Raw genomic sequence first — 15,003 nt, 5'->3', positions numbered from 1 at the left:
TAAAATAGACAACTAATGAGAACATACTGTATAGCACGGGGAACTCTACTTAATGCACTGTGGTGACCTAAATGGGAAGGAAATCCCAAAAAAGAGGGGATATATGTATGTGTATAGCTGATTCACTTTTGCTGTACAGTAGAAACTAACACAACATTGTAAAACAACTATATCCCAATAAAAATTAATGAAAAAAACCCACAATAGCAGGTGGGTCCTTATATGAGTTGGAAAGAGAATTGGTTCTTGCTTTTTTCCCTTTGTCATTTTCATTATCATCCCTAGATACCTTATGGTTTTTTTTTTTTTTTTTTTTTTTTGCGGTACGTGGGCCTCTCACTGTTGTGGCCTCTCCCGTTGCAGGGCACAGGCTCTGGACGCACAGGCTCAGCGGCCAGGGATCACGGGCCTAGCCGCTCCGCGGCATGTGGGATCTTCTCGGACCGGGGCACGAACCCGTGTCCCCTGCATCGGCAGGCGGACTCTCAACCACTGCGCCACCAAGGAAGCCCAATACCTTATGTTTTAGCTTAGTAGAAGGTATCTGACTTCATGAGAAGTAATGATGCTTCTCGTTATACTTTTATACATAAAATAGCTATATGGCATTTTGTTTTTTTGATAATGGTTCTTTTACGTGGCAAAGCTACTGATAGTTGTGTAAATGTTACATTTTTTTTCTGCTCACTGAATAACTACATCCCTATTAGTAACTATTTGAAGTCTTATCATCTTCATAACTCTACAACCAATGCTACAACCAATTTTCAACTTATGTTTTAGCTAGTTCTTCCTAGTGGCTGTTGTTACCATTCAAAATAATTATTTTGAGGCCTTTGAGCTCTTCAACTTAAAAAACGAAATATACTGCCTCACTGTAGTGTGATTTCTAGTTAACGGTAATAACTAAAACTGGGCTTGTACGTATGTTTACTTGCCCACCTCTATAAACACAAGCTCACAAGATACTAAAGCAGTAAGATTTCACCCTTTTAAACTAAGCAGTGATATTAAGTTAGTAACACTTCACCCTTCAAGACGACACTAAATTGGTCGACATAATGCCCAAATGATGTATTTGGCAAGAAATAAAAAGGTAAATATACGTTTTTTGGTGACTGCAACTTATTGGCAGAAATATTTCATCGGTCCTCTTCCCTAGAACTGCACATTTTGTTGTGCTGAAGGCAACTTTCTGGCCAAAGTGTTCCTTGATCCTAAGTTGACAACAGGAATGGCCAACTGAGGATGTGGTGACTTTTCCTCTTCTTAGCTGATGACATCTGGGCACACCTAAAAACAGCAGGTGTCCGGAATATGCTGGCTTTGACTGTGAAGCTTGGGAGATCCAGCCACGGTAAATATTGAGGCAGCTCCAGGGAGCTGAGAGGTGCCTCCCTTCCTCTGGCATCCGCACAGCTCATTAGTCCCCCTCCTTGAGCTGCGGATGGTGTGTGGAGCCTTATATGTGCTCCATCTCACGGACTCTGGTCTGTGAACTTCTTCCCACCATTTACTTCACACTGAGCCAAGATTTTCCCCTGATTGTATGTTCTGATGAACACTGGTATTTACATGTCCAACTGGTGAATGAATGAAGGCACAGTCTAGGTTTTAATTACCATTTTACCCCAGATAGGTTAGCAGTGTATTTTAATGCTTGGAAGATACTTACTATGACATTCTGTTAACTAAGTCAATGTTGTTTCTGCCAGCGAAGTTGGAGAAGATGGGGAAATGAACTCATTAGTTGTAGGCTAGCAAAATTCTTGTGGGTCTCAAGGCTTAAGGAAGGTATAGGAAAAGTTAGGTTACTTCCCACTTGTTTTGAAAAATAAAAGGGAGAGCACTGACATCAGAGGGATCCTCTGAGATCATGTATTCCAACTGCCAACAAAATGTTGTCTTTCCAAAAGGGAGCAGTCTACATGGTAGATGGTCAGCAAGTTTCTGCTGGAGTGCTCAGGCTTTGCCAAGGTTGGCAGGGAAACTTCTGAAGACATCAGAATGAATCTGCCCCTCTCTAACTTTCACCCGCCCCATTGGTCCAACTGAAATAACCCCAAAAAACCTTAAGGTTCCTCTTACAGTCACACAATAGTCTCTAAATGCTGGAAAACAACCATCAAAGTCCCGTAATCTTTTCTTCTCTAGACTAAACATCCTGTGGTCACTCAATATTTCTATGCAGGCTGGTTTCCCTGTCACTCACCAATCTAGTCTCCCCTTTCTACAGGCTGTTTTTATCAAATATGACCTTCTTAGAGTGTTATGTCTACTCCCAATGAGATCCAGTCAGTGGGAATATTTTCCCCCTTGAACTCCACGTTATAGACCAATGAGTTTGCATCTACAGGTGCACTGGGTGGAAAGATCCCACAGTGCCTACCTAGTGCCTGGTGCTTTGCAAGCATTTTGAAGCTTTGGGTTAATGAAAAAGTCCACAGGATTTTTTTGAATGTGAAAATTACAGCTCTCTTCCATCCTGTACTTATGCTACTGAGTTTTTTCAAACTAAATGCAGAACTTTTTGTTTATTCCTATTAACTTCAACTTGTTGGTTTCAGCACAAAGTTCTTATTTACTGATATCACTATTTCTATCATTCAGTATATTAGCCTCTATTTCTCACCCCCAGATTGGTGTCTCCCAGATAGTTAACAAGCATGCCTTATGTCTTTTTATCTGCCATTTATAAGGTAGTAGAGAAAGACAGGGCTAAGATAGGGTCTTTATTATAAGTAATTTGATATCGTGTGATATACTGTCTAATCCCATTCCAAAATTATGTCTAACTGGGTTTTAGATCCTTTAAGAGCAGGCATGATGTTATAGTCTTTGCATATTTGCAAAAGTGAAAAGCACTTACTAGTCCTAAGTAAACACCTGTCAAGTAAGTTACCCAGGCCATGCTGTCTCATGTTATATGAAAACATATAAACTCCAGACTAAAAGAAGGCAAGGGACATCCCAGAATGCATTAACTGGAGGCTGACTCAAAATCAGGAACTCATTACACTCATCTTTTAAAATATTAAATTTCCAATTGAATATATTGGTATATAGAATTCTCTGTTGATCTTTGTAAGAACTTGAATTCTAGGATTACCCTGCAGATTTTATTCTGTTATGGGACAAATACAGTCTTCTTTAGGCTGGCCATAGTGAAAAATACTCAAGAAGCTAATATAGTGCCTATATACAAAATACATTTATGGAATAAAGAAACAACGTGAGATTAATCATGAACCCTCAAGAGAGCCCTGTACTGATTCAGCCTCCAGGAGAGCTCTGACTTGGACTGCAGGTACCTTTCAGGTCAGACAGGGCTCCATGGACTTGCTGAGGCCTGGATCTATAAGTTCCTAAGCAAGCCGGTCTTTGAAGGTAAGAAGCAGGGATGCTCTTTTTATTACTTTAAAAGGCATTATCCAACTCCCTTTTAAAGAGCAGGCACTAAATAATCTTTGACCTCCAACAGATCATAGTTTAAACTTGACCAAAGTTAAGATTTTAAAAGATTTCCATGGTGATCAAGATGCTGCTTCAGTGGAGAAAAGTTGTCATCAGTCGGGCAGCACGCCGACATCACCACCATTACCTAGTACATTATATTAAAGCATTGTCTTCTCATTGGAGAATCCTCTTTGGGCACAAATCTTTTCCCAGGGGGTATAATGCATTAAGCTACAGTATCTACTGCCAAACAGGAATCAGATTATCAAAAAAGGGTGAGGTCATATAAAAGCAGGGCAAGGCAACCCAGTTAGCTGTGAGAGTCACTGTGAGTTTGAAAAGGCACTTAGAATGCCAAAGCATCACGTTCATTACCAGTAGGGACCAAAGTGTGTTAAGAGGTTAAAAGGCACCATACACTGTTGTCAAGACAAATCCTGTCACTACCACTTACTAGCTGCTTTACCCTTATTACATAATCTTTGCAGTGCTGTTCTCTCATCTGCGACATGATGAGGTATTCAAAGAGTACCTGCCTCATAGCACTGTTGTGAACTATAAATGGGACAGTCCATTTAAACTGTTTATTAGCACATAGCTAAGCGCTTGCCGGTACCATAGCGCTAACTGTTTTTATTACTATTGCTCTTTGGTGCTATCTGGTCAAATAGGACTAGTTGGAAGGCTCTGGGATGAGTCCTCTGAGGACCTTGTAGAACTAAGAGCACACCTGGCAGAGGATAGCTCTGCCATATTGCTCAGGTTGGGCAAGCCAAGATGGAAAGATCCCAATATGTTTCTAAATATTAACCAGCCTAGAAGTCACCTACAGTGGAGGTAGATGACCTAGTGGCAAGAAGTGGACTTGGAGTCTGACAGAGACAAGTTTGAATCCTTGCTTTTGAACCTATCAGCTATAGGATTTTGAACAAATCATTTGTTCCTCCCAGCTGGGTTTTCCTGACCTATAAAATGACATTAATGACAAACCTCATCAAGATTGTGAGGATTAAATGAGTCAGAGCCTATCAATGTCTAGCCAAAGGCTATTCACAGAATTCCCAGGAGCCCAGGGTTCTACCGTGGTGCCTGTAGTGGAGAAGGAGGGTCGGCCTTTAGGACTGGCTTCTAATCACAGTTTTGACCAGGGCAGCAGTTCTCCTTTTTACAGTTTTTCTTTTTCTTTCTCTCTTTCTTTCTTTCTTCCTTTCTTCCTTCCTTCCTTCTTTTCTTTCTTTCTTTCTTTCTTTCTTTCTTTCTTTCTTTCTTTCTTTCTTTCTTTCTTTCTTTCCTTCCTTTCCTTCTTTCTTTTATTAATTATTGCTAATGGTTTTCCATATTGGTGTTTTGTAGAAGATTTTGTCTTCCCAGTGTTTTGTTTCCTGTTGTTCACTAAAAAAAAGTTTAAAAACCACTGGCCTGGCAAACGGTGTTTACCTAATAAAGTTTCACTTTTTGCAAGGTTTAAATGAGATAATCCATAAAATGCTTAGCACAGTGGCATTTAGAGTACTAAATAAATGCCACGTGTTCTATTTCTTATTCTGTTGGTAAATGCTTAGTTAACATAAGCCCTTAGGGTGATCATGCATCTGGTTTGCTTGGGACAGTCCTGATTTACTCCTGTAAATGGTGTAATTTTTTTGCGGTACACGGGCCTCTCACTGTTGTGGCCTCTCTTGTTGCGGAGCACAGGCTCCGGACGCGCAGGCTCAGTGGCCATGGCTCACGGGCCCAGCTGCTCCGCGGCATGTGGGATCTTCCTGGCCTAGGGCACGAACCCGTGTCCCCTGCATCGGCAGGTGGACTCTCAACCACTGCGCCACCAGGGAAGCCCAATGGTGTAATTATTAATAAAGCCCCATTTCACTCTCAGAAGTGCCTGGGTTTGGATGACATATTATTTGTTCACCCTAATTCTGCCCCATTTCATGCTTTGGAAGAAAGTCACTTCTTTTACTGCAAAAATGGTGTTGGGTGCAAGGCTCTGATTTCTTTGTGGCCACAGAATATGAACAGTGTGTATGGCCAGGCCAGAGAGGATTCAGATATACTGCCCTTCCAGAAATGTCAGATAGCACATGTCACCTTAGCCCCATCAAACAAAAAAATCAGTGTCTTCTCGGACGCTCTGCAGAAAAGCACATAGCTTTGTCAGCTGAGGGTAAACTCAGGTTAGAAGAGAAAAAACTATATATTTTTTCACCTTCGCTACTGGGAGGGTGTGTTGAAAAAAACCCCTCCAGATGCCCAGGAGAGAGATTTGGTTTTTAACATGTTAAAATTGTGACCTTTTGTGACTATTAACTCACACATACAAAGAGCAACAAGCCTTTCCTGCTGCACCGCCCAGAGCGTATCCGGTCTAATCAGTAGACAGAAGAAATGCTGCAGCGGTGACTCACTTCTGGGCTAACAATGGAACTTACGCTCCTTGGCTTTTTATTATTTTTGAATCTGGAATTCTTTTGGTAAAGTTTGGTACAGTAAATTTAGAACAAAAGTTGTGGACGTTAATGTGCCTCATGGGTCTGATAGCTTGGGCATGAGTCAAACCAGGCTAACGTCTGGGGCTGAACTTGGGGTGTCTCAGACAGACATCTTCCCTGTGTCTATATACCATGTCATTTCAAGGACGAAGAACTTAAACATTTTGATTGTTTCTGACCGGGTGTTTTGAATATAGATACTTTTTTCTACAAAGTATGTGTAGGGCATAAAAGCCAACACAAGTCAAATGATAATTCAATGCACTAGCATACCTTGAGTTCCATTTTTGTTTTTCCTGAAAACTAGCCAATCTTCTTCTGAACACCCAGGTTAACACTCAGTTGACTCCTAGCTGAGAAGAAGGAAAAGGTCGTCCTGACAACCACTTGGAAGATTCGGTTGGCATTATCTGTTTTACGAGAGGACGTCTTGTTATGGTCTCAAGAACTGTGATGTCAAGTAAATCCAAACCGATTTCTAAGCTTTACCTTCAAGTGTTCTGAAAATAAGTAAACCAAAATGTTCAATCCCTGATCTTCAAATGAGATCGTTGAAATTCACTAATTAAGGGGAATCTCTGGGATTAGTTGGGATTGCAGAAGGATATGGCTAAATGTAAGATAAAGGTTGGTAAAAATTATACCAAGAGGTGAAAATTTTAGCTTTGGAATTATTTTAACCTAGTTTTGCTAATATGGACACATATTAGCCTAGGAAACTGGTGGCATACGTATTCCTCTTCTTAGGTTGTTATAGTTAAAAAAAAAATCGTCAAACTGAAGTGATTAATCAAAACATTTAAACAATGATATGACGCACACTGGAAGCATTTCTCTATCCTGTCTGGGAAGCCACAAGTAAGGTCTTTGGATGTCATTCCAATTTAAGGCCTCCAAGGTAAGGATGTACAAAGACAACTGCAGATTTCACTACTGACTCTCAAAAGGGTGGATTAGACAGATTGTTTCCTGTTTCTGGGGAAGGAAAAAAAAGAGGGAAAGTGGAGAAAAAAAAAGCCTTTGGGATCACAAATTATTTTATGTGTTTCACTTCCCAAATTCTGTTTTCAAGTTCTTCCAGAGTTCAGAGGTGTCGAGTGGGATGAAAAGAAATACAGTGAGGAAAAGATTGCCTGAGGTCAACCTACAATGGAACACGTTCTTTGCCTCCCTGCCTAGACGTCTTCTGGTGTCCCTACCTTGCTCCTTAGTCATTCTCCATATGCATGTGAGGCAGTCTCTGAGTATCCTGGGCCATTTTATTATTATGGATTATTATTATTACTTTTAAAGGGACAAGTGCATCTCTCAGACTCAGTGTGTAAATGACCTTCATCACTATCTCACACCATGAAAACAGTATACACAAGCCTAAATGAATCTCTTGTAGCAGGCGCTAAATATGATGAAAGTGTTGGTTTAGCTTTAATAGCAACTGGAATTCTTAATTAGGTGGTATCGTCACAATAATTTAGCGATATTTAAGATGAGAAGATTTAAGCAAGCCGTGGAAGGGCTAAATAATAAAACAGGATTCATTTATAAGCATTATGGGATTCAAAGTATAACCATCAGGCTGGGGTCCATGAAATATTTTACTCTTGAAAAGGGGTCCTCAGACCAGATGAGGTTGGAGGCTTCTGATATGCACCACTTCTCTTTCTCCACATGTAGACACAGAGGCTTAGAGTGACAAGTCGTCACACTGGAAATTAGGGTCAGAGCCAGGATTAGCACCAACATCCTTGACATCTGGTCCAGGAATCTCTGGCATCTCTTTCTCTAGTGGCTGCCTGCTTCCCACTCCCACCAGCCAGTGCTCTGTCCCAATTGCCTGCTACTACCTTCGTCTTTTAATTAAAAATGAATATCATAGCAACGAAGGAATGATCCATGAACACACTTCTAAATAAAACACCTGTGGGTGCCCTGCACTGAATCTGAACTCCTATTTGGAAAAAAGAAATCCCATTTTAGTTCAAAATATGCTCAAAAGTATTATTAATAGGAGAATCACAGGCTCATGAATCTGCAGTGAGAACTGTAGTATCTATTAATAGAAGTTGCCTGAAAGCCAATAAAAATAATGTCTTGCCAGAGAGTGAGGAATCCAGTAAATGGTTCTGTCATTGTTGTTACACTGGAAACATCCATTCGGCATAACACACTCATCTCTAAACCAGACCATCTGAATTTATTGCTAAAATGCAGACTTGTGATGAGTACAAATTGCCGGTTTCTGTTATGTTGAATAACAATGATCAAGCATTGTAATTTTTTCTTTCTTTCTTTCTCTCTCTCTCTCTTTTTTTTTTTTGATAAGGTCTTTGATCCTACTCAGTGCTCAAACTGTTGATTGATCAATCATGGAAGCCATTTCCAGTACCAAAACCACTTTCTTTTTCTTTGCTGTGAGCCAGGCTCTGGACTTCTCAGAGGAGGCAGATAAAAGTGGTGGGGGGTAAACTATAAAAAAGATGCAATGTGCAGCCTTGGATCACTAGTGGGCAGAGGCCATTGCTAAGGAGGGTATGGGAGGATAGGAAAAATTCTATGGAGCTTGGACCCTGCAGAGTACAAACTATTAGCCCTCTGATATATTGGCTCTGTCTTTTGTAGCCCTTATTGTGTTCAGCTGGATGCTTCCAATTAGTCCCACCCTTTCCTTTCCCCTTTTTAATGGTCTCCACCCAGGCTCAAATTCCTATGCCATCTCTAGTCTTCTCTTCGCCACCAAACTTCTTGAAAGAATAGCTTATATTTATTATCTTACAACTTCTTTCCCTCCCTTTTAGATAGTGTCCGAGGAAAGTTTTGTGTGGTCAAATAAATGTGAAACAGTCCTTCAAGGAAGTGTAATAGATTTCCATGCTGGGGGACACTTCAGATCCTTTAATGCTTTAATACTTCTTGTGAATATCCAAGTGGAGAGGGGTTCTAAGAAATATAGCATATAGCTTTTTCTCAAAATTAATTGAGAAGCTTTTAAATTTTATTTTATTATTATTTTTTTTTGCCTGAGTACAGGCTAAGAGAGTCTGACACTTAGCGGGTTCTCATAGTGTAATTAATCGTTAAAATGTGCCCTGAGAAACACAGTCTGGAAAAGTCTGTCAAGGAATCCAATTTGCTCTACCCAGGCGCCTGATGCATGTTCAGCAGTAGATGTTTAGTAAATGTTTGTTGAATGAATGACCGTATGCATGATTCAGGAGAACTGCTCTGAGCAGAGATCGTGGGTGACTGTTCCACAGGACACAGAATTCACACCCATCTACAAACATCCATCCTAAAACATCCCCCAACAGGGTCGACTGCATGGACCCGACATGCTCAGTCACGCCAGCCCCATCTCCCTGTGCTGAGAAGGACCCCGTATTGGCTTCATGCTTTGCTGTTGCCACCTTGAAAGAGTTAATCATTTTTTAAAATGGGGCTCCACATTTTCATTTTGCACTGGGCCCTGCAAATCAGGTAGCGGTTTTGCAGCTCTTCTGCCCTCACCTCCCCAGTGCCCAGAGCTGTCTATCAGTCTCAATGGCAGGGCCTCTTCTGGAGCCCTCTCTTCAATTCCTCTTCATCAAGACCTCAGTTCTGAATGTCTTCCCGATGTGTGGAGTTACACACTCTCTAGCTAACATACCCTCTAGCTAACATACCCTAACTGGAAAAGGATAGATCACCCTGTTTAAAGTGTTAATAGCCAGGAAGACATAAGGTATCACTCTCACCTCTCAACTGTACGTTCAAGAAACTTGAAAAAGGAATGACTCTTTAAACCAAAGGCTGGCTCTCTAATAGTAGTCTTTTAAACATTCACTACACACAGATATTTTAGGCACCCTCCATAGTTAGATATTTTGGGATGAGGCAAATTCTCCATGTTCCTCAAGTTATATTTTTCAGGCAACTGCTGACAATATCACTTTATCCATGAAACAGCTCTCCTTCATATTAACCATTGTTTTAAAAATTATAGTGTCATTGCATTTTTTTATCGGCAAAGAATGATCAGAGAGCTAAGTTTTTGTCTAGCAATTCTTCAATAAACATATTCCAGAAGATTGTTTACTTTTATCAAAAACAGTCATACCTTTTGAGTTAGAAATCAGAAGTCCCAGATGCCAAAGAGGTCTATTTCACCAGTTTTCTTAGCTAGGTGACATTGGGCAAGTTACTTGCTATCTTGAATTCTTTGTTTCCTTATTTTAAAAAAGTGAGGCCAAGGCATATCTCTTTTCTGACTCTTGGGTTCATTTTGGGAGTTAAATGAGGCATGTGCTTTGAAGACCATGGTGTAGCCACCATCATTAAATAAACCTCTGCTGTCAACAGTGCATCTCGGAACGTTCTGAAGACAAAATTGAAGGCAAGGACCGCCACAGAGACCAGGATTGGGTGCAAGGTTTGAAGAACTGATGAACAACAATAAGCTGCAAGAGCAGAAGGACAGGCATTTGGATTTTCTGAGGCCGCTTTTCCCTTTACCAATATGAGTTAAAGCCATGGTCGACAGCAGCAGTCACCTACAGGCTGGAATTCTGAAAGTGAAGTATGACAAGAAAAGAATGAAAAAATGAAGCAAGATGCAAGAAGGATGGAAAGAAGTCGGATGGAGACAAAGAAAGGAGGGTGTTTTCTGTTTTGCTTTTTATAATAACTAAGGAAGTGCACAACAGAAGGAAGAGACAAGAAAAAGAAAATCTGTTAATCCTGTGAAGGAAGGAAGGCAAAGGCAAGACTTTTCAAGGAAAGTTTCAAGGAGACGATCTGCTTCATAAACAACAGAAGCAGCGGCTCAGAATTTATGTAGAAGGGATCTTGATGAATAAATCAGTTAGAATGATATCAAGACACATATTGGCAGTAATTCAGATCCAGGGGGTAGGGAACCCATAGGCTTTAGATCAGCAGAGAAGTTGAATATGTTTTGAAAATCCTATCAGGAGTAAAAAGACAAGCCTTGTGGGAGACCTTGGTGGTGATGGAAGGCCAAGGCTAAAAATTTCTGCCCATTTGCTTTAGGAAGGAAGGAGCCGATAGAGGAGGCATTGTGATATGGTTTAAAAAATGTATTTGTGATTCTCTTCAAAGCTAGAGAACAATTTGGTAGACTTGACAGAGTAACGTGACCGGGAAGTGGAAACCAAGGTGGAGGTCAGGCTATAGAAGCCGGTGGGGGAGGAGGGAGATGGGAGGGCGAATAGACAAGATCTAAGAGTAACAAGAGCCCAAACAATGAGCAAACCAAGCCCCCCCTTTTTTTCAGGGTGTTGTTCCAAATAGGGTCAGAACAGGTGTTGGACATCAACTTGGAGTCCGTTTAGATCTATGTATTTGGCATTCATGGAGCTCTGGCTCTAGCTAATAGGAAAGTGGGTGCACGGACATGAACTGGAGTGCCTGGGGGATATGTGGGTCCCATGCAGGAGCCTTGTTTACAGAAGCACAAAGCAGAAGAGATCAAGGTCACCGCAGGAGCAACTCCAGACTGACTGGGTACTGTCCCTCACTCTCTGACATAGGTCCCCTCTTCTTGGTGAAGGTAGGTCGCAGAGTCTGAAGTGAAGCAAATGGATCCTGTTCCAGTTGGGGTGGGCAGTAGTGGATGGAAGGCAAGGGGGTTTCAGGAAACCAAGACAGCAATTATAAGAGGAGGGGGAGAGAGAATTGAAGCTGATCTTCTTATGCACAAAAAGTAGACATTTTTGGAAGTAGTTACATGAGGGCTATGGAAAGGCAGAAGTGGGGAGTTGGGTAGAGAGAGGGTAAGAAACCTAGACTAAATGTTCTACTCAGTACTCCACAGGTATAATCTCCTCTTAATGTTACTGCAACCCTGTGGCGTATATATTATTAGTTCCAATTTATAGATACATGTTCAGGTTCTTGCTATATTTATTGATAATAACTGTGGCTAACCTTGGTTGCATGCTTAAGTGCCAGCCACTTTACAGATGATCTCTTAATCCTTATAACAACATAAGAAGTAGATACTATTATTACTTCCATTTTCCAGATGAGAAAATCAAGGCATGGAGAAGTCTTATAATTTGCCCAAGGCCACACAACCAGGAAATGGTGGGAGCCAGGATGCAAAGCCAGGTAATAGATTTCCAGAGTCCATAATCTTAATCATCAAGGTAAACAGCTTCTAATAAGCCAAAGTTAAGAGAAAAATAGAGGGAAGATACACTGACAAAGACTTCGAAATTACTATTTAAAATGAAACAAAGAACGATAGTGATGGGGAGGGAAAACCTCATCTGGAAAGGAGATTTGAATGTTTAGTTTTTAGAGACTGGAGAAACTTCACTGATGATCTTAATAATAATGAAGATGATAGTAACGAAGTGAACATTTACTGAAAGGCTTCCTGTGTGCCAGACTCTGTTCTGAGTGCTTTATATATATTTTCTCGTTGAATTTTCCGAACAATTCTTTTGTCTCTATTGAAATTCTAGGACCTAGTACATAGTAGGGGCTCAACAAATATTTATTGCATGACTTAAAAATGTGACTTTTGTAGTTTTAGGAAACTCGGTCACAGGGCTAAATTCCAGGAGGCTCAGGTCCTGTGACTCTTGTTTTATTACCTCAGAGCATTTATCTCTGTCTGAAATTGTCCTGTTTATTTCTGTGCTGTTTATTATCTCTTCTCTTCTCTCTGTTAGCATCTAAACTCTAGGAGAGCAGAGCCACACTCATCTCCTTTAAGTACGTGCAGCATCCAGAAAAATGCCTTGCGTTTAGGAGATGACTCATAAATGTTCGCCGTGCGAATGAAAGAAGAGAAACCATAGCTCAGCTCTCAGAACAACTCTTCATCCACGATAGCACAGCAAACTGCAGAGCAGGGAGGTCCACTGCTCATGTTCCCGCACAGCATCTTCCTCTCTGTGCCTGCTCTCGATGAGCACCTGTGCACGTTCTCGGTCACTGACTCAACTGTTCGTTTCCCCAGGCTTAGTTGTGGAGCAAGGAAGAAAAGAAATTACTTGTTTGTTCTGTTTTCAGTGCATAACCAGACATCATCACAAAGGTGATCAAACCATCTATACATAAACATGACTCTTCCAACTCACACCCATTAGGATGGCCACTCCAAAAAACAAAACTAAACAAACAGAAGTTGGAACCCCTGTACACTGTTGGTGGCACTGTAAAGGGTGCAGCTGCTGTGGAAACCAATATGGTATTCCTTGAAAAGTTTAAAATATTACCATATGGTGCAGCCATCTCATTTCTGGGTATATACTCCAAAGAATCTCAAATAGCTATTTGTACATCCATGTCCATAGCAGCATTATTCACAGCAGCCAAAAGGTGGCAGCAACCCAAGTGTCCATTGACACATGAATGGATAAACCAAATACGGTATATACGTACAATGGAATATTATTTAGCCTTAAAAAGGAAGGAAATTCTGACACGTGCTACAGTATGGATGAATCTTGAAGATATTATGCTAAGTGAAAGAAGCCAGTAACAAAAGGACAAATACTGCATGATTCCACTTACATGAGGCACCTAGAGTAGCCAAACTCATAGAGTGAGAAGGTGAATAGTGGTTGACAAGAAATGGGTACTTGTTGTTTAATGGGTACAGAGCTTTTCAAGATGAAAAGAGTTCTGGATTAGGTTGCAGGACAATGTGAATGTACTTAACACTCTTAACTGCACTCTTAAAAATGGTTAAGATGGTAAATTTTGTTATCTGCATTTTGTGCAATTAAAAAAGGAACAGTGGGAAAAAAGCCGATTCTTGGTATTATGACATATGCCTCATTTTTAAGGATCAAGATCCTAAAGTGAATGATTCACTTAAGTCACATGAAAATGCGAAGTCCCTATGGAGGAACAGAGGTGTGAGATTAAGAAGGAACAGCTACCACCATAAACAACCTGCATCAAAGACAAGGAAGGGTTAAGCATAAGCTCTTGGCTTTGGACTCCTGAGGGTCAGTGTTGCAAATAAGTTTCTTTGATGGCTTTTTAATGTAATGTACATTCCTAAGCATTTTACACAAATCTCTACAGAGAGTTAGGACTTCAGAGCCTGTGGTGTTGACAAAGTCAGGCTGATCGGATTAGGTTGTGACGATGACGCTGCTCTGAAGTGTCCCTCACCCTCTGCCCCCGACACTCACCTGTCCACACGCAGCTGGCAGACGATGCTCAGCGCGTCCACAACTCCTTCTTCTCTCAACTGTCGACAGCCGATGGATGTAGCAATAAAACACCCCGTCCTGCCTATCCCTGCACTGAGAAGAAAAGGTAACGCATTAAAAGGTGAAGGAAAAATAGCAAAGGTAAAATATATTCTTTTAAAAAGGTACTTTTAAAATTGGAAACAATTGCGATTAATAGTAGTAATTACAGCAGCAACAGCTCTCATGTACTGAGTGTACAAACCCGGCCCTGTGCTGAGTGCTTTAATGGCAATTCTTCCCTTTAGGTCTAAGCAGTAGGATGAATGGAGTGGAGGGAGGTAGTAGTGGGGGAGAGAATAGCGAAAAAGGTACTAGTTGTTCTACAAAGAAGAATTAAGGCCTGAAATTAGGTAAGGTATGGGCAGTAGCAAGGAGGGGAAAGACTTATACACATCATAAATGTGAGTGTGGAGGAGTGGAGCTGAACGGTGAGAAAAGCAAGAAGTCCAAGGTGACTCGCCTGGAGGACTGGAAGAATGGCAGCGTTTGTCGAGAGGAAGGGGGAATTCTGGAATGAGGGCTGATTTGAGGGAGAGAGTGGGGACTTTGGTCTTAGATATACTGATGTGGAAGATGCTAGTGAATAACTGAAGATTCAATTCAGTTAAGGAGAGAGGATGTGGCTAGAAGCACATATTTCCAAGTTTTTTTTTTTTTTTTTTTTTAATCAAGGTAACAGTTAAACAGACATACTACCTGTCATGGAAGGTTTACTCATGAATCTCCTTCAGACGGTAAGTCATCAACTTAACAAACAAGCTTTCTCTCTCGCTCTCTCTCTCAGCAATTTCAACCACAAATGTAAATTTCTCTCAGATCTCCACTTAAATTCCCCAAGTTTCTCC

General features: G+C 40.9%; 1 protein-coding gene across 3 annotated transcripts in view; it reads right to left on the bottom strand.

Moving 5' to 3' along the window:
* The window catches only part of PTPRR (protein tyrosine phosphatase receptor type R), a 257,281-nt gene that overhangs the window by 1,901 nt on the left and 240,377 nt on the right, over positions 1-15,003 (bottom strand). For all 3 annotated transcript variants that reach the window (XM_032646704.1, XM_032646702.1, XM_032646703.1), the window contains one exon: positions 14,096-14,209. In XM_032646704.1, the coding sequence (XP_032502595.1) occupies positions 14,096-14,209 (114 nt within the window). The remainder of the gene's footprint in view (positions 1-14,095; positions 14,210-15,003) is intronic.

This window comes from Phocoena sinus, chromosome 10, assembly GCF_008692025.1.
Source record: "Phocoena sinus isolate mPhoSin1 chromosome 10, mPhoSin1.pri, whole genome shotgun sequence".
Classification (NCBI taxonomy): domain Eukaryota; kingdom Metazoa; phylum Chordata; class Mammalia; order Artiodactyla; family Phocoenidae; genus Phocoena; species Phocoena sinus.
This window is presented reverse-complemented; position numbering and strand designations above follow the sequence as displayed.